General features: G+C 42.7%; 1 protein-coding gene across 1 annotated transcript in view; it reads left to right on the forward strand.

Moving 5' to 3' along the window:
- Positions 1–26,109, forward strand: part of ptprt (protein tyrosine phosphatase, receptor type T) — a 324,259-nt gene that overhangs the window by 160,853 nt on the left and 137,297 nt on the right. The window contains exon 13 of the mRNA XM_022758722.1: positions 8,718–8,827. Within this exon, the coding sequence (XP_022614443.1) occupies positions 8,718–8,827 (110 nt within the window). The remainder of the gene's footprint in view (positions 1–8,717; positions 8,828–26,109) is intronic.

Consider the following 26,109-nt stretch of genomic DNA (forward strand, 5'->3'; position numbering starts at 1 on the left):
CTGCTAATATAATTCTTAGAAGAAGAGGTGATACAGACTGTGGGTGCTGAGGTGGTGTGACGGCTCCACCGACTTCCTCTGGCACATGTTTGATAAATAAAGGCCTGGAGCTGCAGCCGCTGTGTTGAGCTGACCTGACAGCTACCTGACAAATAGGTGTTTTGTGGTTAGGTTAATAGGCTAGTGTGTACAATAAGTGGACATGACATTTGTCTCTGAGGCAAGTCTCTCTGTGTGTTTGTGTTGATGTGTGTTTGTGTTGATGTGTCTGTGTGTGTGTGTGTGTGTGTGTGTGTGTGTGTGTGTGTGTGTGTGTGTTTGTTTGTGGCTTCAAATTGTCTTGTGCCATTATGAACGGATGGACAGCTGCAGGAAAATGGAGGACGAGAAAAGAAAATAGGCACGAAGATCCACACAAAAAAACAAAACACAACACAAAGTCAGACACAAACACACCGTGTACTGCTACAACTATTACTAATCTAATCTACTATTACCAATCAGTGGAATATCATGAATACAAATGCATTAATGTTTATTGAGTCACCGATGCATTGTACCCTATAAACAAAACAGGGACCTACCACACAAACACTGCTCTTCAGTGTTAATTAATCCGGTTTTCTTGTAGTAAAGAAAAGTTAGTGGTAAGTGTTTTTTTTTCTAAAATAACACTAATAACATCCAGTGATAGGATGTTATTTCCAAAGCTGCTGATAATGGCTTAATTCACATTGTTTTTTATCTATCAGGCTGGATATCCTATCAGTGGTTAAGCACTTCTCAAAGTCAAACATCTGATATTAAATATTAAAACAAAGATCTTAAATCTCTATATTTGTGACATGTTTATATTCTTATAAACAGCCGGTGTTTTCTATCAGAGAGAAAAACTCCCCTCTCTGCGAGGACAATCACAGTCATTGAGATTTAATAATCCTTTTATCTTCAGAGAGCGGGGCCTTTTCTCAGATAACGGCACACGAAAAACAACAATCAGAGACATCAGCTTTTATTATCTGTTTCTCAACAGCTGTCACTTCTCTAAAAGGAGAATTCATCAAAGTGCAGTTAGTTGCAGGAGGGCACTTGTTTACGGGGGTTTTAATCATTTTAACCGTTTATTTGGTGAATCGAGGATCACAGGATGCTCTCAACCCACAAACCACCAAAGTAAAGTTTCAAGTGAAAGAAAAAAAATGAAAGAAATATTCAACCATTCATCGGTAACGTGGTCTTTGTTGGTGCTGCTTTGTGTTTTTATGCGTCTTTAAACTAGATCTTCAAATAAAGAGAAAAGATTTTTATCTTAATATTTCAATGATTGTCACATTTGACTTTTACAACACAGGTACGCTGTGTTTGTTGTCACCTGTTGTCGATGGCGACACGGACTGAGACTGATATCGGAATGTTAAAAGACGGATTTTGAACATGTTAAAAACTAGGTTTCTCCCATATATAACATCTTCTGTCTGGGAGCAAACAGTCCCACGTTCCTTTAAAAAAAAAAGCAGAAGAAAACAGTCGTCTCAAATCATGAAAACTAATACACATCTGTCCTGTAATCCTCATATCACAATGTGTAATTTAATCTTAATCCAGCCCAGCATGTGTTTATTTGTTCCCATCATCTACAGTGATGAAATCTGGAACAAGAAGAAGAAGAACGGCTGTAAAAAAATACTGATACACCAGGGATTACATCATGTTTCCACATGTGGACATGAGACTAAATGAGGTGTTTCATCCTAAAATGAGATATTCATCAATTTTTCATTCTTACAAAATGACTGATGGAGTTATATTAAAGGCACAGGATGGTGCTGTGAAGTACCGGGGGATCATGGGAGTTGTTGTCTTCACCACCATTGCCGTCAGCTTCTACAAGTTTGGATTCCTTCAGTGTTGGTGGTTTTTACCTGCAGCTGAATTATCCACAGAGGTCTCATCCTCTCCACAACAAACAGACCAGCTGATTATAACCAGTAAAAACACTGAATGAAACAGTTTCACTTTAAAAACGAGTGAGTCACTGAGGCAGTTCAGTGGAGACAGGACGTCAGGGAAGTGCTGGAAGCTTGAGATTGCTGCTAATCTTTGTTTTGATTGTTTCTTTAATAATTTATAATCCAGTTGTTCAGAAGGTTTTTACCAGCAGCCGAATTATCCACAGGGGTCCTCCTCTCCACAACAAACAGACCAGGGGATTAAAACCAGGAGAAACACTTAAAAAAAGCTGTGTTCATGTTAGAAAATCTCTGATTTACCAGTGCTCTTCGGTGGACACCGGGCGTCTCCAGTGGCTGGAGCTGAGCTTGTTTCTCTGATAACTTCAGATCCAGACAAAACCACCAAAGTGTAAAAAGTGAATCTTACAAAAATGTGGATGGATGGATGTGAAAAGGCAATTTTGAGCTTCTGGCAAACAAACACAACACTGGGACATGACGTCGTTGACAGGCGATCAATGAAACGCTTCCATGACTAAAATCACAGATTTCTCTGGTTTGAGAATTTGTGGAAACATTTGTCATAATGTAAGAACACAACTCAGCAACATATTGAACATATATCTAGTTGTTTTTTAGACATTTTAGTGTGTGAAAATTGTTTATGCTGATTATTTTACATGATGATTTTAGTGGATTCACAGTAAGCAAACTGGACAGGATAAATCAAAGACTTTTATTTTGTTTAACTGCCACTAAACTGCTGCAAAATACTCACTTCTATCTTGATTACACGTCCTGCAAATAATTTCCAACATCCCTAACAACCATCACTTTTAATATGCTTTCTGCTCACAAGTACCTGCTACGAAGGTCGACGCTCTGAACAAAGAATAAAAATCAACATTTCCATAGAAATGACCAACAACAGGTCTGTTGGTTATCATAATGAAAACACGGATATGAGCCGATAGAGGGATGGAAGCCAGACAGGAAACAAATCTGAATTCAACTAAGGATAGGGAGAGAGAGAGGGGTTAAAAAGAATAGAAAAATTGGCTTGGAATAAAGAGAGAGAGAGAGAGAGAGGTAGACAAACAGAGAGAGAGAGAGAGTGTGCTGGCTTAATAAAGGAGGCCATTCATTGTGCAGCACGGTGGAAGTTAATCAACTTATGATTAATGTGTTACAGCTGCTGTTATCTTTTCAATGAAGCCTGTTTTCTTCTGTCTCTGGCCCCCATGGTGCACAGCAACACACACATACACACACACAGAGAGAGAGAGAGAGAGAGAGAGAGAGAGAGAGAGAGAGAGAGACATACATACAGGTGCCCAGCAGATACACAAGTGCGTTGCGTGAGTCATGATACATACACACTGGAAAGCAGCATGCCAATGTCAGGGTACATGATGTGAGTCACAGACGGCTCTCACATGCATTCTCACACACACACACACACACACACACACACACACACACACACACACACACACACACACACACACACACACAAAAGTGAGTGATAAGGTGTTGAATAAAAATGGCAGCATCTAATTGCATTTCTTTGTTAGGGTAATTTGATATGCTCCACAGGCTGGGGCCTTAATCAACACCTTGGAATTACTAATCATAATATTCTTCTGTCAGAGACGTCTGACAGTGTGTGTGTGTGTGTGTGTGTGCGCGTGTGTGCGTGCGTGCGTGCGTGCGTGCGTGCGTGCGCGTCTCGGCCGTTCATGTGAGGACGTTAACCCCTGACTTTCATCACGATATGTTTGCTATAATGTCGTTGCTTCACGTGTGTAACATGGTGCGTTCACTGCTGTGTTTGCAATATTATGAAACTTTAATTATTTATATAAAAATGTCGATTGCACCGAATTTTAATTGCGATATATAGCATCGGCTGAAGCTGCACAAGCTGCTAAATTAGTTATTTCAATTAAAAAAAATATGAACACCTTTGTGTAACAGCTCTCAGATCTGTATGAGTGAATTGAATTGTTAAAAAATTTCAAAGGACTCACGCTCCGCGACTCGATTAGCCGCCGAGTTGTGGTGATTTAAATTGACTTCACGTCACTGTAGTGCCATCTGTAGGCGAGGTGCCGTCAAGTTAAATGAAGCTAAATTGCACAGAGCTGTTGGGTGCACCTGTCAGCTAAATATGTCTAGTGTGTGCACTGAGGATTTAGAGCAGAGGTCTGGATCCCTACCCAGACGCCCTCCTATCCGGATCCGGACATATAACCTATAAATTATTGAGAATTATTCAGTTCTGACGAAGCATTTCTATTTTAACCTGCGCAGCTTTTCTAATCTTTACGGCTCTGGTCACATGATGCTGCTGCTGTTTATTATAGCAATGATTGAGAATTGAATACCACAGGTTCAGTTTGTCCCATCATCCACTAACATTTGAATTCGGCACGGGCGATATTTGAGTTGTTGGTTTTATGTTTGATGTGCAATACTCTGTTACAGTGGAATATGAATTTATTGGTTTAGAAGTTGGATGTTTTTTTTTCGTGTGTGTGTTTTTTAAGTCGTGAGTGATTGTGCGGACGTGTTTGAGCGTGTTCGGAGATAACTGTGATGCAGCGACGCTCAGTCAAAGACAAATCTCCCTTAAGGTGACAATAAAGTAAATCTTATCTTAAGTCAGGCCGTGCAGTTTCATCACTTGAAGAAGCTGCAGGAACGCTTTGAACCCCCCACCCCCTCCCACACACACACACACACACACACACACACCGGAGGTCGTCTTAAAGCTGCTTGATGTTTTGGAGAGAGATGGATAACGGCTCCCGGCTCTCGAGTGTAAGAGGAAACGCTGCGGAGCGTTTTCTGCTGGATTCAATCTTCGGCTCTGAACGCAACACAGTGTTCAGGAAACGTTCTCACCTGAGACAAAGGGAGAAGTTAAATCACCCCGCCCCCGCCCCCCATCGGTGACAGACTCGTCTCTGTGTTACATTTAGTCTCATCCACAACAGCGGAGCGAGCTTCACTTCCTGCATCACCGACACAATTCACAGCCAACGGCAAACAGATTAAAGGTCAGAGGTCACGGCAGAAAATATTCCTGCAACTGCAGAATGATGGTGAGGATGAAAGTGAGGAACAAAAATGTGAGGAGAGGCAGCAGATATACACACAGACACACACACACACACACACACACACACACACACACACGCATTTCAACACATTGCAGTCATCTGTCCCTCATGACTCTGTCTGTCTCCTTCTCCTCAACATTTAGAACATTTCACACCCCTCTGTGTGTGAGTGTGTGTGTGTGTGTGTGCGTGTGCGCTTGTGTCTGTGTCTAACTGTGTGTGTGTATTTGTGTGTAACAGGGTGTAACTTTGTGTGTGTGTGTTTGACAGCTTCACTCCTTGACAAGGTGTCTGACACTTCTTCTCTGTTTGTAAGCCTTCATGAAGTAAGTGTGACAGCCTGAAAACACACACACACACACACACACACACACACACACACACACACTCTCTTGTTACTAGGTAGATTTTACCATAATGAGTCAGGTGTGTGTGTGTGTGAGATGTGCAGCGATGTCGTCATGGCGCTGCAGTAAATATCTACAGTACAGACATGGACAACAACACGCGTCCAACACGTCAGATTTGAAACGTAACATGAGTGTTGGGCAAAGTGCTGACTCTCAGTTTTTACACAGTCTAACTTTAAAGACCTTGGTTGTCATGGTTACAGTAACAGCCATGTTTACAGTAATGAACAGTCATTGCTGGGTTAGGTTTAGGTAAAGATGGTGGTTTGGGTCAAAATAAGTACTTCCTCAACATTAGACGATCTTAGTTGTCATGGTTACAATAATAACAACGAAAGGACATGGATAAAAGATTCGACTTAAACTGCTGGTTTCACATGGGAGTCGAACACCACTCACCACCACAAATACCTCCTGACATCTCTACGTCACCCACTCTTTTCCCTTCGCTCCTGTCATCATTACGACGACCACTAGATGTCGCTTAGCAACAAAACCTAATCATGGGTCCTAATCAAGCCGCCGCACAGATGACCCGTGGGCTCGCTGTTCAGTCTCTGTGTCTTCCACAGTCCTCCTCAGTTTTTGGGGACCAGAATGAATCTCACAAATATCTGCTAATGAAAGTTTGTATTGATCGCAGGTGGAAGATTTGCCTTCTGTCCGTGACTGGAAAGCAGACGATGTTGAGACTGAGAAATCAGAATAAATCACATATTCTTAAGTGTCACTTGAGGACACAGCAGCCATGACAAGGAGAGAGACGCACCTTTTTAAAGATTAACACGAGTGATTTATTTAACAGAAATCACTTAAATCTATTTTTAACAAAGACTCACAAAGCATGCAGTAAGATCAGTGTGAGGTGCGTGCTGTGTGTGTGTGTTTGCATGCTGTGTGTGTGCGTGCTGTGTGTGTGTGTGTTGTAGGATGCACAGAATAGACAAAGAATAGCAGAAGAAACTGAGGCTGCCTGCAGAGAGAGAGGATGATTAACGGGGCCTTGGTTTTACAACCCGGTGAACGCGGGGCTCAGGTGTCACCGATGAACATGCAGCAGGTAGCAGGATGAATCAAAGCACTGCCACACGAATAACAACAGGGGTCGCCACAGTGGTAAACTTCATCTACTGAACAACATGTGCAGTCACATATTAAATATGAAACTTTTATCATGAAGTTTATTGTTGTTCAGTTAATTAAAACAGCTGCTGTAGTTCTCCTCTGATGAGGATTTGAACAGCCTCAAATTAAAACCCAAAGTTGACGCCTCAATCTCAGAGTCATTGTTTCATTTCAAGTGCCGTTGATTGAAGAGGCAACACAACAGAAAAAAACAAACAAAAAATAAAGTCTCTCTGTGCAAACATGTACAAACTGCAGCGAGCAGCCATGAACTGGAAACCACAGCTTCTAGACGTCAGGTGAAAGTTTTCCCCTGACAGGAGGCCGTTGCTCCGATGACATTGAATCAGTAATTGACTTTGTGAGCTAATAAACTTTTCGTTTGAGGTGTTCCATCCAAATGAGTTTGATTCGAATGCAGGGCTCCCGGCTGCGAGTCAGAAAATGTGCCGGCAGCCCGAGAAAATCACAGCGGCTGCTCCAGTTCTGTCTCAGCAGTTGTTCCATTATTCACCGTCCACAGGGCTGCTTGAAGATTTATCTCTACACGACATCATTACAGCTTGTCTGTCTCCTGTTCGGCTCCGGATGAGGCCGGTTTAATTTCACCATATTACAGCGATACCTGAGAGTGGAAGCCGGTGGTTAAACTCGCCCTGACGTGTGTTGTGAAGCGTCAGAAAGCTGATTATGAACCCAGCAGAAGCTCTGATGAACTTTTTCTCACACTGGAGATTACGTTCAGCAGAAAGTAATAATCTACAACATTTTCATGTAATTGAACAAGCGGTGAAGACGGCAACAGCTTAACCGAAACCACGCTCATCATAGTATCGCATTAAAAATGTCTCTCAGCTGCGTTTCTCTGTCTCGTTTCATAAAACCTCAATCAACAGTTTGTGTTTGATGCAAAGAAGCTGAGTTCAGTTCTTGTCAGCAAAACCTAATATATACACTACAAATGAAAACTCAGCCGTTCGCAATTTAAGAAATATATTGAAATACCATGTCATATTTAATAGTTGTAAATGTCTTTCATGGTCAGATTTCTCTGAAGCGAGCAGCAGATCTCATCCTTCCTCACAGAGACAAAAAATAAAACTGAATTTGATTTTGGGTGACTCGATATTTCTGACGAGTCGGTTCCCAGATATGTGAAACTTTTGCTGCAGTTAAATAATATAATTAAGTGATGACAAACTGAAGTGAGATTTAATATACACACTTCCTCCTCTCTTCTCCTTTCAGTCTGCCCTCCCTTCAACATGTTGCCTCCCTCAGAGATAATATTTTTATGAATATTTAGGACCAGAGGATGACGTCTGTCCCGGTCTGTCACCAGTGTATGTGTAGTCTGACTCAGCGGATGTAGGCTGTGAGTATACACCTGCCATTGGGCGCCTGTTCCAGGTGGCGTCCTCCTCCCCTTCCTCTTACAAAATCCCCCTTCACTTCAGAAAACAACAACATCCTCCCAGTTGCAGCCTACGGCTAAAAAGATGACGTGTTTTGATGAAGTTGCCATTTTAATGACAGCGCTCACCTCCCCACGTGCAAAAGTTCCACTTACGACACTATTTTGCAGGAGCATTGTCGCTGCGTCCTGAGCTCAGCGCCGCCCGAGACGATTGTGATTGGTCTTAAAGAAATGCAAATAAGCCAGAGAGTTTTTTTCCCCCTGTAACACACTGATAGTGAGAGCAGCTGGAGATCTGGTCTGGTTATGTGAGACCAGCGTGTTTCTGGGTAAACTTTGCTGTATTTCATGATGTTTTCAGGATGTGAGGTTTAGACTTTTCCTACTCTTCATGTTGCTGTTGTCAGATATTTAGCTGAGGTGAGGGAAGCAGAACAATATGAATCGGTAACACCTTTTATTCTGAGATCATACTTTAGGAACCATAAATAAACGTGATAGTTCTGTAGCTTCCTGTTAAACATTTTACTTAGATTTGGCAGAAGAATCTGCTTCACACTTTCCTTCAAATGTTAAAATAAAATATAAAGTATGTTTGTTGCCAAATCGTTCGACGCTCTCAGCGGAGACGGTGAATTTGAGCTCTTATTTCTGTTCTGATGCATTATGATGTTTTGTGTCTCTGCAGTGCCCGGCTCCGTGCCGATGGAGTCTCTGCAGAATACGCCCTACGAGGAGAAGATCTTCATGCAGTGGAAAGCTCCCAACGAGACCAACGGGGTCATCACACTGTACGAGGTCAGTCAGAGGCTTTTAACTAGGCTCACACTGGTTTAAATCCGTACGGAGAATATTATCTACAATCTGCATGTAGCACATTAGTATTTACTGCGGCGTGCAGGGGTGAGCACAGATAACATTTTGGATTGAAGGCATTGGCCTATGACTGTGTGAAGCCGAGGGTTGCAGGTTTGATCCCGGGTTTAATACTGATCTCACGTCCCAGATCTCTCATTTCACCTCCACTGGCCTTTCAGCAGGTTTTCTTTTTTGCTTTCGTACAACTGCATCAGAAACGGCAACGTCTGTCCGTCGGTTCGGTCTCATACCGCAAAACACTTCAGAGATGGAACAGCCGGAGGATTACATGGATATGAACGTAATTTTACAACAAGATGTGATGCAGATAATCAAAGAAGAGACTTGTTGAGCAGCAAGAGGAGACGAGAGAAGGATAAGTGAGAATGAGAGGAAGGATAGGAGAAGTTCAGGTAGAAGAGGGTAAGACCCAGAGACTCTGTTCACATGGATTTTTTTATTATGATGTTTTCTAATCTGCGTCAACAACACCAAAAAGCTGCGTGTGGAGTCACGGTTGAACATTCCTGATTCTGATTTCAGTTTATTTTTCGGCGCTTTTCGAACCTGAAGTTATGCATCTACATGATAAACCTGCCGGCAACAAAGTCCTCCAACCTGAATGACCACATAGGTCCTTTGTCCCCACCCTGAACTGGTGCCCCCTACCAGACCTCTGTTGCCATGGTTACAAAGAAACATCCATCAGGTTGAAGACAGGAACTCTGTGCAGGCCACTCAGGTTATGGCATACCACACGGAGTATTGTCATGTTAAACAGGTCTAAAGAAAAACACTGTGTGCTGTAGCATTAAGATTCCCCTCACTGGAACTAAAGGGTGGCGCTCCAGATAAGGGTGTCCACATTCTTTTGGCAAGGAATGTGAATTTTAGATCATAAATCAGATTTTTTTTTTTTTTTTTTTTTTTTTGCATAACCATGGCAAATAGTCATAATGTTATTTCTTGTCATAGTTTTGCACCATGCCAGCTCAACAGACCAACGTCACAGAGGGCAACAAGACGCAGAAATTTAAAGGTGCTATATGTCATTATTTTAGTAAAAAAAATTAACAAAAATTATCAACACAGTGTGAAGAAATTACAGATTTGACATTATCACAAAGGCGTCTATAGAAGTGTCCAACCATTGGAGCCTTCGATCACACCTTATCTACTGAAGTTAGCATGCTAACCTTTCCTGTCCTGTGATACCACTTTATACCTCAAGTGGCAATAGCGAATCACTGTAGAGTCTGCTGTCGGTGCAACATGAGAGGATGAGGGCGTAATCTAACCTCTAAGTCAATGAATGGATCAGTAAACGCAACAAACGCTGAAGCGCTTGGCAAAAACCATGAAACAGAAGCTAAACGTCAGCGTTGCTTTCCACCGCCGAAGGAAGTTTTATGCTGAACTCGTAACGTTTCTTCTAGACCGATAAGTTGCTATTAATGCTAACGTTAGCTATGTAGCGCTAACACACACTTACATACAGCACCTTTTAAAGAAAACCAAACAGTGACTTCATCTGTATCTCTGAAGAGTCTTGTTTAAAACCATGTGGAGATGCTCAGGTACAGAAACAGTAGCGTCTATCATTTTTATCATATTTAATCACTGTCTGGTCGTGTTGCTATCAAATCAAATGTGTTACATCCAGGAATAGACGTGAACACTCATAAAATTAGAAATGAGCAGATGTGACTGCAGGTTCTGGCGGAGGGAGGAAAGTGGGGCTGGGAGATGCAGAGAAAGTGGAGGAGAGACTTCTCCCCTGACAGTCCTTGAGACAATGTTTGGGAGTTAGTGAGATAGACAGACTGAGAGATGTGGGCGTACACCGTGTGTGTGTGTGTGTGTGTGTGTGTGTGTGTGGTTATAGACGGTTTATTTGGGTTGAAGTTGAGTTGAGCCCTCTATCTAATGAATTATTGACCTGTTCTCCGTCTCCTGTCTGCCTCTTATATCACTGCATCAAGGAGCTACCTCACACCAAGACCTGGCAGGGCTATTAGTGTGTGTGTGTGTGTGTGTGTGTGTGTGTGTGTGTGTGTGTGTAAGAGAGTCAAGTGCCAAGCAAAAATGTGTGTTCTTGAATAAGTTGGTGAGTTATTGAGTGAAAAGTGTGCGTGTGAGGAGTTAGTGAAGTCGTCAGTGACGGAGTGAGTTCTTAACTTTGTGAATGTGCGTCTGGACGAGAGAGTGTGTGAAGTGAGGAGAGTGTGTGTGTGTGTGTGTGTGTGTGTGTGTTAGAAACTGATCTACGTGCTTGAGTAAGTGTGTGAACATGCGCGTGTGTAGAGTTTGAAAAACCTCCACAAAAACCCAGGACAAAGTTTTCTTTCTTTTTCTCAGTTTGAAAATGTTTTTATTTCCACTTATGAAATTGTGCTTCTTTTATTATTTTTTGTTTCTTGTTGTTTCTTTCTTCTTGTTTTCTTCTTCTGTGTTTTATTTGAAGTGTTGATCCATCAGAAGATGTAAAAACCATCTCAGTGTAGTTTCACATCTCCTCTCTCAGGCTTCTCTCTGGAGCTCTAGTAACAACAGGTCTGTGAGCCAATCAGAAGAGAGGAGGCTCTGAGCCTCTCTTCTGATTGGCTGACTGTTTTCTGAGCGATCCAATAAAAATACAGCAGATTTCAGGTAAAAAACACTCAGAGAAACCAAATCCTGCAAAGGTTTGGATGGTGGGTCCAGGTGGGCGGGGCTTGGTGACTGCTTTGTTGTGACATCACAAAGTTCCAGAAGTCCTGACGGCTGGTTTTAAGGCTCAGTCTCTGAATACAGGCTTTACTAGGGCTTTATGTAATAATAATAACCAATTATTGGTTAATCTAATGTTTTTTTCAATGAATCATTTAGTCTGTAAAATATATAAAATATCCAGGCTGACATCCTTAAATTGTGTTAAATTGCTTGTATGAGTTGACCAAGTCCAGTACACAGAGCTATCAAAAATTACATATAAAATAGAGAAAAGCAGCCAATTTTTATATTTGCTTTTCTTATATAAGCTGGAAGTAGAGAATGATTTTAACTGCTGCCTCTGAAGGCTGTGGCACGCTCTTCTGTCTGCACATGAGTGAATGACCATGGGATACAAACTGCTTTCTTTTACACTTGTTGATGTCTATTTAACATGTCTGTAGTATTTCTGAGAGGAAGCTGGATCAACCCACTTCACTTCACAGTTTCTACTTCTCATTAAATTTGAGAACTCGTGGTAAAAGTTACGAATTCCAATACTTTTAACGGTTTATAAATAGTTGTAGATATTTGCTGCAGACATATTTTGTAGATTTAAAACAGCAGCTTTTCGGCTCGACTGATTCGGCTGTAGGTTTATTTTGTGCTTTATCTGCTGTTTTCAACTCATCTCACACAACCTCACACATCTCGTAACACAAGCACATCTTATTTTGGCAGCATCTTCTTCCCATATAATTGCCTCTATTTTCTCCCGAGCCCTTTCCACCTCCTAACATCAATCTCCAGTCTCTCTCCTCTTTCCGCGCAGTACAAAGACCACTCAGTACCATCTCTGAGACCTCCATTAGACCTCGACCCGGAGCTTAAAAAACACTCCGCAGTCTATGAACCTCCTGGGACCGTCATCAGTTTCGCCGTTTTTTTGTGTGTGTGTCGCTTTCATTAATATGAATCTAAGCTCTCTGCCCTCTCTGCCCGGTGGAAGCGGCACGACTCGGCATCATCTGTTAAACATATCAGAGCCTCAACACAATGCGCTGCTATTAGAGATAATTACTATAATTGCAGCTATTGACAGGATTAAAGGCATCATCTGCAACATCTAAAGGGGCTCTTGTCGTGTCCTATCCTGCTCTGTTGTCTCTTGTGTTTTCTTTTTTTTTTTTATTCCCCTCCCCTCCCCGTGTCCCTCGCTTTTCAGGATGGGAACCAGATGAATTACACCTAGGACAATGAGAGAGAGAGGGGGGGGGGGGGGGGGGGGGGTGAGATAGATGGGTGGAGGTGGAGAATTGTGAGGAGAGATAAGGAGAGTGAGAAGAACGAAGAGAGAGAACTGCACAAGGAGATAAAACACATCAAGTGAGCAATTGGAAACGTGTCAGAGAGAGACAGCGTTCATCCTATGGCTCGATTACATGAATTAATTCAGTGTGCAAATATGATCACTTCATCTCTTGTATCTATTACTGTAATTGCAGCTAATTACAGGATTAAAAGGAAACATCTGGGTGAGATCTAAAGGGACCAGGCCCCCCCCCCTCCTCCACGCTCCCTCCTCCCCCGCCACCTCTCACTCCCTCTTGTCCACTATTCATCTGAGAAAGGACAAATGATGTGGAGGGAAAATGTGATGGAGGGAGGAGGAAGTTTGAGGCGAGGAAAACGTAGAACAGAATGTGGAGGAACAAAACTATCACTTCTTTTTTCTTTTCTTTTTTCTTGCATGGATGAAGAACAGGAGTGAAGAGTGATTATTCTTTTCTCACAGTCTTCTGATCTTCCACCGCCGCAGTTTAATTATTGCTGTTCATTAACGCTGAAAAATTACTCGAAATAATAATAATAACGTGCAGTATCCAAATTATAATCTCTAGACATAAAGGAAACATGTTCGTTTGGTACAAGACCCGACAAAAGCCACATTATCATTTTTTTAATATTGTTTCAGTGAAAATGAAAATATAAAAATGACCACTCCATACTTAAATCGTGAAAATATCTGCCAAAATAATTGCAATATCATATTTTTTACATGTTGCATGTGACGAAAACATTTCCAATCACAGATTTATAGGAAAATAAATAAGGGCCCGACATGCATTATTCAGTGTCTCTGAACAGTCTCGCCAAGTAAGACCCAAAATCTGAGGAATAAACTGCAAAACTAAAGTAGCAGAGACGTCTGGAGATGTGGGAACGCAGTAACAGCAGATTAGACCAATTTAATGCAAGTTTTTAATGCAAGCTTCTTAAATTGGCCTTTAATTGGCACTTGATCAGATCAGCATGTCGCCCTCAGCTGACGTTTAGCCCGGGTCGCCACACAGTCGCTGCCAAATGAGTCCGTCACTCCCTCCGCTTTGGGTCGGTCAGGTGGAGAAATTGTACGAGTTGTAAACTACTAATCCAAAGTAATGAACGGGGGGAGGGGTTGGACACCGTGGTCTTTGCTTTTTCCTGTTTCGAGTAGATTGGACTAAATTTGAAGCAGGATTTTCACTCTGATCTTCTTTAAGTGTGGTGCTGCAGTTTAATTGGCTCTCGGGCTGGACAGTAGTAGTTAGTTGGGGTTTAACTGGAATTTGCAATGTTGGGTTTAAAACTAGATTTGAGCTGTGGGTGTTTTAAACACATGGATATATCTGGTGATGTATCTGGATTTTAATTTGTTTCATCAAACTGTTTTCTGTAATAAACTATCAATATTAAACACAAGAAGTGTCTTTCCAGTGAAATAACTGTTGTATTGACACTTCAGGGAAAAGAAAAGGCGGATAAAACCATCTGGATGTTCAACTGAAGGCTTCCACTCTAATTGGTATAAATCATCTCCTATGTAAGACCCCCTGTGACCCCCCATAGCGGTTACTGAACTGAGAGAGACGAGCACTCAAACACACACACTACCACACACACACTACCACACACATGGATCATGACCTTGTCAATCCCTTCTTTGATTGCCTCATCAAACCGCTGAAGCCTCGCAGGTCGTCTCAGTGAGCTCGCTTCCCTCCCTGCTGGTTCTCTGCGGAGTTCCTGCTGAACTCCTGCTAGCTGAACAGACGCTGGTGCTAACATCGATTAGAATAAAGCGCTGAGGCGAAATCACGAGAGCCCGGATTTTGCCGATTCGGTTCATGTTCATGTTTCCACGTCACAGCTATCGAGGTTTTACTGCTTCTGTTTTCAAGTCTGTTTGAGGACAACATTCAGTTTTCTTATTTGGTGTAAATGAATGGAGTTAGGAAAGATCTCAAAGTCTTGGACATGGGAGCTGAGAATAAGAACAAGTTGTACTGTGGAGGCCAAAAAACACCATCTCCTCTAATTTAAAGCTATAATAATAAATAATAATAAACTTTATTTATATTGCACTTTTTCAAAGCAGCATGTCGTGGAGGTTTTCCAAGAACTCAGAAGCTGCTTAATTATGCATGTATGCAAATATCCCCTCAGAACGACAGAAGTGGAAGAGCTGGACTTTGCTGCAAACAAATAAAACTTTATATATCTGTCTAAAGAGCCATGATAGATAGATTAATAGATTGATAGATAGATTCAGTTTTCCAGCATATATGCCGAGTGGAGTGGACGTGGAGACACAGGATCTCCTGAACGTCACCTGTGGTTTGTGAATATGAATGAAACCAAACCTTGGCCGTAAACAGATGCTGAAGTGAGTCATTTGCATGACCTGTAATGTTGTTTAGATGTGAGGACTTGTTGAATGTGACCATCTGTGCGGGATATTTAAAGGCACTTGACCCTCCAGCTGCTACAATACTGAGGGAGATATATATATATATATATATATATGAGGAAGTTTTGCTGACGGAGCTTTGAGCTGTTTAATCCAACACCCCCAGCGATAGGCCACTGGTAGTTATTCTGGTCTGAATAACTTTACTGTTCAATTCCTCTCTCCTCAAGTAGAGCCTTTAATCAATCACAAGGATCAATAGTGGCAGCCACTCTGGCATTTATTTCACTGAGTTGATTTCTGTAGGAAGAAGCAGACATATAGTTGTTACATTCTCTTCCCTTATCCCCCGGTCTCCGAACAAAAGGAATGATTGATTCTCATTAGGAGAGCAGCCGTCGCCTCCCGAGCTGATCCCGCCATCGATTCCCTTCAGTTTACTGAGCGACGGCGGCGGCTCAGCTCCCTGCAGGGCAAACAGGAAGTTAGCGACGCCTGAAAAAAGACTCAAAGTCGGCTGGACGGATTTTCCCTCTCTCTCTCTCTTTTTTTTTTTTTTAATGAAATGAATTCACAAATACTTAGTGAAAGGTTTGACCTGCTTCTGAAAATAAGCATTTATGTTGTTTTATGCATTAGTGAGTATTTTCAAAATAAAGTGTCAGTTGGTGTGGGAGGTTTTCTGTCTTCTCAGGCTCCGTCCAGACGAGCGTTTTACCTCCGTTTCAGAAGTAATGTTCGTGCCAGAGCAAACAGGAAGTAGATTGTCCACTCCGTAGTTGCAGGAAATACTACTAACGAGGAACAGCGAAAGCAGCTGCATTAAAATGCAGAATTTAACTGAGGAACAAGCTGCTAGCAAAGACAACAAGGTCAGGCATGGTTGTAATTCGTTATTACTCACCACTGGGAGTGGAGGCTGAAGAGACCAGAGATCAGGAGGCGACATCGTCGCTTCAGCTTCTTCCCGTTCAGACTAAAGTGCCTCAGCGTTTCTAAAAGTCTCCATTTTTAGGTGCTTGAAAACTGTGGAGTAGTGTGGATGTTTTTTAAAATGAAAACAATTTAGTGTGGACTCGGTCTCGGTCTTGAAGGGTCAGTGAACTGCTGTTTACCTGTGGGTCACTCCAGCGCTCGACTGTGAAAACTTTTTACTGATGAGTAGCTTGTTTGTGGATTTGACCTCAGCTGGCTCATAATGCCAGACTCAAAGCTTAACACGTCTTATATGTCTCTTACTGGAAGTACACACACACACACACACACACACACACACACACTCAGACTGCTGATTAAGATCCACAAGAGAAGATCTCTGCAGAGCGCTGCCCTGCAGTGACGTCTGTGTGTTTACTACTGTATTGTTTCAAAGGCAGATGAAAAGACGGAAGAACAGATACACTACACTACGTGCGCGCACACACACTCACACACACACACACACACACACACACACACACACACACACACACACACACTCAGACTGCTGATTAAGATCCACAAGAGAAGATCTCTGCAGAGCGCTGCCCTGCAGTGACGTCTGTGTGTTTACTACTGTATTGTTTCAAAGGCAGATGAAAAGACGGAAGAACAGATACACTACACTACGTGCGCGCACACACACTCTCACACACACACACACACACACACACACACACATGCGTGCACAGACGCTGCCTCGCATTCCCCTGTTTCTACAAGGTCTAACAGAAGAAAGGAAGAAACAGAGGATGAAATAATTCAGAACAAAAACAAAATTTGTGCAGAAAGTTTGTGTTTTCAGAATAATTTCCACACACAGACAAAAACAGAGACAGAGTAAAGTCACTGATACTGAAGAGTGAGAAGCAGTGTCATCCATAATGTTTGTCCTCCCCCTCCTCATCCCTCTCTTTCCTCCTCTCTTCCTCCGTATTGTTTTTCATTTCTGTCAATAATGGTCTATATATAGAGGAGCTTTCAAGTCCTTGAGCTGCTGACCCCATTTACTCTGTCACCCTGCCGGTCCGGTCTGCAGGAGAATGGCCTAGTATCATTTACGTGTGTGTGTGTGTGTGTGTGGTAAAGTTTGTACTTTAGGTGATTTACCTGCCTCCAGTTGTAATCAGTGGAGTCTTTAACCACCCCTGCTGCTCAGTGTTGCACAAAGAGCCTGATTTCTAAACAACAATACGGTGAAGTAAATGTATTTAGTCTCAACTGTTTGACTTTAACAAAATAAATAAATAAATGCATTAAAAATACAAGAGGTCGTTGAGCTCTTATTGATTTTATCCTCGTGTCTAAACAGTGCTCCTGTAGGAAACGAGCCGGGAGACTTTCCCTTCTTCTAACAACACGACGACTAAGTGAGAAAAACATCTTATTTAAATGTTCCAGTGACACGGCGCTCTGGAGTTCATAGTAATTATGACTCCCTCCGGTTGGGAGCAGAGGAGTGTGACAGAGGTGTAGAGCCACTGGGAGAGGAGGCCGGGTGGGGGTGAGTGGTTTAACGAAATGTCAGACTTTAACTCTGGAGACCACTTTTTCGTTTCCTGTTTTCTTTTTTCCGTCATAACTTTGTCCAAGCGATGATTTCTCCAACCGCAACAACCAGCGTCCCTTTGGATCCCAAACCGCAGTCTTTTACCATAACCGTGTAGTTTTTGTGCCTGACGCTGAGCAACCTTTACGCCGGGAACACACTGCCTGCGTTCCGTGTGGCGGCACACTGGCTGCACGTCCGCTTATGCATTATAAAGTCATTTCTGATTTATTTTTTGGCAGAAAAACGTCATTAAAATGTTTCTGTCTCCACATGCAGCTGCTGCAGTGGTTAAAAAATGTTTTTCCTCATGTCTGTGTCAGATTCAGATTCAACCCAGACATAGGAACTGTAGTGGAAGGAGTCAGGTGATGTTGCTGGTATGATGTCAGTATGACATCACCAGGACTTTTCTCTCTGTTGATGTTGTTGTTTAATTTAGCACACGTGTTGTTACAGTACATTCAGTACAAGCTATTGCAAGTTGGCCAACAAATCATTTGCACAACAGTACAATCTTGTTGAAAATAATTATTAATTAATAATTATTTTTTTAAAAATATAATGTTTTATCAAATGAAATTATTTTTAAAATTACAAAAAAATGTTTAAAAACTCTTTTCATTGTTTGTTTGTTTGTTTGTTTCTCGTATTAACACAGATCATCATAAGTAAATAATAAATAAAAAGTGCTTTGATAGGCATTATTAGTCCTCCATATTGTGGGCCGCCAACATTTCTGAGATTTAGTGGGTCTTGATTTGGAAAAAGTTGAAAACCCCTGGTTTACTGCGTAAATACAGTTGTTGTAATTGTGACTCAAGTGTTGACAGAAAGTATAAATAAATAAATAAATAATAAGAAATGTTCATATCAAAGGAAATAAATGAGCAGCAGTAAGTACAGGTCTCTTGAAACGCAACTGAGCCCAGTGAAGCAAGACGCCTCTAATCTGTCTGCCAGTCGTCACAGACAGGAGGATTATACACCTACACACACACACACACACACACACACACACACACACACACACACACACACACACACACACACACATATGAGGGGGTAATAGTCAGAGAGGATTATCCATCGAGACCCCCCACCCCTACCCTCTCTCTCTCCTACACACACACACACACACACACACAAAAGGATTATGTGTGGCACTCTTAATCTCTAAACCACTGCAACTTCCTGCGCTGCAGCCAATCAGGGCTCCTCTCCCATCTCTCTCCAGCCAATCAGCTGTCCCCTGAGGCCACAGACTACAAACCATCTTCCCAGCAGCAGCTTAGCTCTTCACCTGTCAGACTTCCATTTTCACATTATTCCCTTTTCATTCCCTCAGCGCTGAGGCCACGCCCCCCCCCCCCCCCCCCCCTTTATTCCTCGACCTCAACAGGCGGTTTTATCTTCGTCAACTTTATTCTTAATATATTTTTGCTTTTAATCTCAACCAGCATCAGTGGTTACATAAAGTAACTATTTGTACACTGTCTAATGGTTATTAATGGTTATTTCATATGTTGTCATAGCAATAATTACACTTTTTAGCTTTTACTTTGTTGTAATGTACTTGCAGTGTTTATGTCCGCCATTTTCCTTTTTTATTTGATTATTTTCACATTACAGAACATAGATTCGATTTGGGGGGGGGGGGGGTAGATTACAAAAAGATTTAAAAGTTAATAATTAACATCTGAAGTGACAAAAACGAGACTCTGTGCTTCTGCAACTCGCTGATATGTGGAAAAATCACAAAACCACAACAGTCACATTTCACGTGACGCTCGTACGACTGCTGGTCTGTGGTGAGCGGCTCGTCGCTGAATGACTGTTAATGTGGAGCAGGCGTGCGTGTGTGTGCGTGTGTGTGTGTGTGGCCTACATTAGCATCCAGAGGGAGAGCGCGCTTCCTGACGCTCGTCTTTAACTCGGCTGGCAGGAAGTTGCGGCGCGGCTGTCAAACAGCCGTCACTCGGATTCGCCGATTCAGGCCGTTCCCCGTCAAAACTGTCACCGCCGGCTGATGTTGCGGAGCGATGCCACCGCTCCGTCTCTGATCACCTCCTCCAGGGTGAAGCGGGTTTCTAACTCTTTGATACTTTCTTTTTTCTTTTTTCTTTTCTTTTTTTTTGTGGTGTAGATTTTGATGTGAACTTTGGTCACAGCGGGTTGCCGTAACAGACAAATGACAGGATTCAAGAGCTTTCCACGGCTCTCGTATCCTGTCATTTGTTTCATTTTATATTCCCAGAGCTCGCCGCTCCTCGACGCCGCCTCTCGACTGTTGATTGAGCTGCCTGATTAAGCAACCGAGGCCTCTGTGGTTGAGATTAACAGCTCGGATTTTTATGAAACTAGAATATTGTCTCTTTCCCTCTCTTTCTTCCTCCATCTCTCTCTCGTGTATATTTATCTCAACAGTGCTACGGCCAGGAAATTTTTATCAGGCTATATTTAGGCCTCATCTAGCTTTGTCCTTCTCTCTCTCTCACTTGTGTTTGCTTATCGGGAGTCTGTGACAACAATAGCGACGGCGTGGCGAGGAAATATTATCGGATTATTGTCTGTTGCTATATTTTCCTCCGGTCGGGAACAATAGAAAAACGGGACGAGGAAAACACTAAAGATTCCCTTCACATTTGAGTTTTTGTGTGTATGTAACGTGTGCTCACCAGTGTACATTAGCATTTGCATGTGCATACGTATTTTATACAATCACGTCTTTTAGTGTGTGTGTGTGTGTGTGTTTGCTCTTCCATAGCAGTGACCCAGAACGTCTTGACATTTCAAAGGCGGGGAGCTGTGGAGAACAGTCTGTCCCAAATGGAAACTTCTAAAAACAGACATGTTGGAACTTAAAACAATAGGTGCACCGTTAAATGACAGGGCGATGCAGCCCGGGGGTGTCGGGGTCCCGAGGAAGAGAGAGAGAGAGAAGTTTTACTATGAGAAAGTGCTGTTATTCTCTCTGGGAAGCTCTGAGCTGGAAGGCAGGTGCAGATGTCGAGGTGCAGCGAGATAGAAGGGATTATGCGTTATGTATATTGGGCCTTGACACAGTTAGTAGAGAGAGAGTTGGAGGGCGGGACTGGAGGTGTCAACACACTGACGGCGGCAGCGTTATTTATGTTGGAACCTAAGAAAAAAACGATTTTCTATATCTTGGATTTTATGCGTTAGAGGTTCAGGATGTGTTGTGTAAAGTTTCTTATGAGCGGGACAGGAAGTGTCAAAATAAAGTTTATGTTTTGTCAGACACTCACTTTAGTTCAGAGCCTCAGGAAAAGAAGAACCTAAAGACTCTTTCATATCAGTGCAGCGGTGAGGAGCTGATTCCATCGCTGTTTATAGACAAAACACATTTAAATAGAATCACTTCCTGTTTATTGGTGAGAAAAACATGATAAACAGAAAGTCACATGGAAGACGTTGGTGACAAGGAAACCATAAAACAGACAGCTGACGTGACATAGTGAATATAAAAGATTTAATAATGAGATTAATGATAATAAGATAATAAGATTTAGGAGTGAGGATTGGATTATGTTGGGTATGTTGTGTGTGTGTGTTTGTGTGTGTGTGTGTGTGTACGCATGGTAGGTGTTTTAATGAGAGTTCATAGTATACAATAATAAGAATTTCCTCTAGACTGGTGAGTAAACAGCTGCTAATGCTAACGTTAGCCATGTAGCTGTAGCAAAACTTAACTTTAAGTAAACAGAACAGATTGAAGGAACACACACACACACACACACACACACACACACACACACACACACACAAGAATCCATATTAAGGAGTTTTACAGACCCAGCCGCAGGGTGCTGGTCTGTATAAATACATAGTAATATAGAAGAGTGGACTGAGGTCTGGGCTCATCAGTTCAGGAAACCAATAAAGTTCAGCCACATAGTTACTGACTACACTGAAAGTTACAGGCAGTGACTGAAAGCTGCTTCATTCATTTACACGGCTGTAATCTGCTGCGGCTGAGAGCATCTACTAAATGCTAAAAAAAAAAAAGTAAAACAAAAAAAGTAGCGAGGTAGAAAACAATTTGAAACTCAGCTGAAGTGAACGGTGGTGAAATGAAAGAGAACAAACACCTCACAGTTCCCACTTAATTCAACATGACAGAGAACTGCGGCGCTGAGATAGAGAGGGATGAGGCCTGCGCATATTTTCTAATAAAACAAACAGGAGCACAGAGAATAAAAAATGGAAAATGACAAAACTGAATTGAAATAGCATTTCTACGGCACCAATCCCACGACGCCGCCTCGTAAACATTGTTTATTTCCATAAAACTTGGCTGGAGCTCAGAAATGCTGCCGCCCAGACACACACACACACACACTTAAACACACACACACACACTCTGCAGCGGTGGTGTGTTTGATGAAGAGGGCTGCTGCGTAAGAGCTACGGCTTCTGATATTAACCAGCATCAATCTCCTGCGTGGACAAACACACGCAGTGGTATCTGCAAACACACACGTGTTGGCACACCAAACACACACACACACACACACACACACACACACAGTTGTTGTTGTTTAGAAACTCAAAGTAAAAGGTGTTTACCACAACAGTGCATCAAATCTGTGGTTGTTCATATTAATAACTTGTTACGAGATGGATTTTGTTCCAGATGTTCCAGATGCAGATCTTTGATGATTTAAACAACTAACTGGAGAATAAAATATAATATAACCAGCAGCCAGAGATTTTTCACAGAGACAAATAGTTCTTTTTATGAATGGCCTCTTAACTCATCTGTAAAACATCTTTATATTAACTATTAACCATTAATTTATTTATTTCGGGACATCGCTCATTAATCAGCGTTACTGTAAATGTGCCAGTGTTTCCAGCTGCAGTCCTGAGGCCAGATGTTTCAACAACCGTCAACACAATGAGATTTACAGCGACAACAGCAACAAAGAGAATCATCAAACATGTAAACAAAACAACTGGAGGCAGAGAAACGTTGAGACACTGATACAACAACAAACAAACAAACACGCACAACTTTTAACACACAAGTCTTATTATGGTTATTATGATCATTATTATTATTATAAAGACGTCATGCAGCACAGCATTGGAAGACACAATTATAAAAGAACTTATAAAGTTGTTAATTAACTATTAATTAGTATTTCATGCGTACCCGAGCCATGCAAGAGCCACCCTCCTGGCAACGGGCAAAGGACACTGGGAAATGTAGTCAGCACATAAAACAAGAACAACAACAGTAAAATGAGTCGTGTTCTGTTTAGATTAAGAAGCACTAATAAAGTTCTCAGTTCAAACTTATAAACCTTTCACAGAGGGAACAGTTCATCCTCTCTCTCTCTCTCTCTCTCTCTCTCTCTCTCTCTCTCTCTCTCTCTCTCTCTCTCTCCCTGCTCTTCCGATCATATCCTCATTTTTCTACGTCTGCCCTCTTTTTTCCCGCTCTCCGTCTCTCCGTCCTACTCGCTAATTCAATCACACACACTCACACCTACATCTTCCCTCCTGTGGGTTATCCCCCACGGACGCACACTCTATTACCCAAGATGCACTGCCGTGCTGCGCCTGCCGTTTCATTGGCCAATAAAACAACCTGAGCTTTATGGCTCTACCGATTCCAAGTACATCAAGTACAGGGGGAGAGAGGAGGGGAGGGGAGGGAGGTGACGTGGAGGTAGAGGAGGTAGGAGAGAGAGAGTACGCCTGAGGTTTATGACCCAAAATCCTCCTTTTGAAAGAAAGAGCGAGGGAATGGGCGAGTAGATCAAGCGTGGAGATGGAGAGAGAGATGGAGGGAAACTTAAGGAACTATTGGAGAGAGAGAGAGAGAGGAGAGGGAGAGCAGAAAATACTGAGCACAATGGAACGTGATAAAAGAGAGAGAGTTAGAGGATAAGACAAGAGCAAAGGCAGAGAGAGAGTGAAGCCCATAAAAATACAGAGAACCATTCATGACTTATAAAATAACAGCCGTCGATATGTAGGAGAAAACTGCAGCGTAGATGAAATAGATGATATTTTATTGTTCCAGCCCCTAAGTCCCAGTCCGTATAAATAGCTATTGATTTAACATGTTTTATTCAGCCGGCCAGCTCCAGTCTGAGGCCGAGGAGACGTCAGCTGCGTGTCGAAGGCGAGGCCGCCCGCTCCGTCAGGGGGTTTTAGACCGACGCCTTTCTACTGGCTAAAGGTTTTCTCCCAAGTTCCTCCAGTCTGAGAGGCGTGTCGTGGTCCGTCTGCGCTGCACCCGGGGAGTTTAAGTGTCGGGAAGCGGAGAAGAAGACTCGTTGTCTGTAATGTGCTTCATGAACAAAACTGAATGTTCCTGGACTTCATCTAAACTCGCCGTGAGAATCGGGGTCGTTTTGGCCGGATGAGAGCGACTCGAGAGTCCGACCCTTCTTACCTCTGTTATATCCAGCGCCGTCCTGACAGCAGCGTTATTATATTTAACCCAAACCACTTTATCTAAACCGAACCGAGTCATGACCGTTTCTTATTTTAACCATGGGACACAGGGGCGCTATTCAAGAGACGCGGGGAGGAAACAGACGACCTCTGTGGTCGTTCAGGGCGGAGGACTGGTTGGTTTGTGGCCACATGACAAATGAAAGTCCAGTTTTTTACTCTCATTTGATCTCCTGCTCTCTTTAGCTGCTAAAGTCTCAACTCAGATGGACCAGGTTCTCATCATTAAACCATGATTCTGATGTTCAGGTCAATGCTTCGAATTAAAGACCCCCCCTCAACATCCCCCAGTGTCACATTCAGCAGATCCAACGCATCGACCGCCTGTTATTAAATTGTCTGTTAAACGTCACACAGATCAATGGTGGAGTGGAGGTGACGCCGGCTCTGTACTGCAGGTCTGAGTTTCTCTCCGCTGGAGACTGGAACAAACTGAGCAAATTGACCCGTGGCCACTAAACCGGCCGAGTCCACTTCAATAGTTCTTCTGTTAAAAGAACTGTCGATGTCTGTCGTTATGTTGCTACTGGCGAGTTTCCACACGGCACGACTGTCGATGATTGCCCACACACACACACACACACACACACACAGCAGAACACTGGAGGACAGCTGTCATTGTGAATGACAGTCAGCACAAAAGAGTATTGACTGGTGGGGGAGAAAAAAAAAACCCACATTAATAGCAATTCAACCCCAAAACACATTTCAGCTCTGAAGGTGTCCGTCTGTGTCGGGATCTCTAACAGCATTTCACACACACACACACATATAAACATAAAGTGTGAAGGCAAGGTGAGAACGAGCGAGAGGAGGAGAATAAGCAAAAAGAGACAGAAACAAAGACGGACAACGTGAATGAAAGTGAAAGCATTCAACGGAGCGGAAACTTCTCCCCCAACTTACAAGCAGCCTCTGGACCCGCTCGCGCTTTCTACCGTCTGGGTTTGATTTCCTTACAAAACGGCGTTTGAGGGGCAGCACTGTTTACTTCACTGCCGACTAGGAATCCTCCAGAGAGAGGAGCATCACAGCTATCGCCCACAAACACAAAGCATCTTAGGAAAAGAAAGAAGCTCCTGACCAGCCGAATTAGAAATAGTCAGTCCTGACTGTAGGACACCGAGCGCTTAGCAGCACGTAAGTCTGGGAGACTTCAGTAAAAGTCGCTCTCTGCAGCTCTGTGAAGAGGAATGAGGGGGAAAACTTTCAGTGAGAAACTTTTAGTGCGACTTAGGAGAATGCTTAGTGGTAAGATAAAAAGCTTTGTGAATACGGGACCTGGTAAGTAAGATTTAACCGAGCCTGTCTGACAAAACCTCTCCAGATTTGTCGGTTACCTTTGGAGATATCTTATTAATAAACGACAGACGAAAGAATGGATTTAAACAGAAAGAGAGATGCAGATATGCTGAGTGCGAGAGCCGCCGCCACATCATCATCATCATCATCATCATCATCATCATCATAAACGCTGCAGTTTGGATTCAGCTTTGTCGCATGCGATCACCATTTCCCATCTGCCCTTTCTGTCAGAGTCAACCGTGGTCAGTCCACTCAGGGCAAAAAAAACAAAAAACCAACAGCTCTAAGACAGAGAACAAGTGTCGCAGTGACACGGAGATGAGGAGTGATGTGTTACAACTTGAGGCACTTTTCTGTTTGTGCAGTAAAGTTGTTGTTTAATGACTTGAGACAGAACAACACAAGGCGAGAAGAGGAGGAGAGAAAGGAGATGTGGAGGGAGAGGACAACAGACACTGTAGTGGATGAATGCTGTTC

Source organism: Seriola dumerili, unplaced genomic scaffold (genome assembly GCF_002260705.1).
Source record: "Seriola dumerili isolate Sdu_G_001 unplaced genomic scaffold, Sdu_1.0 BDQW01000306.1, whole genome shotgun sequence".
Taxonomy (NCBI): Eukaryota; Metazoa; Chordata; class Actinopteri; order Carangiformes; family Carangidae; genus Seriola; species Seriola dumerili.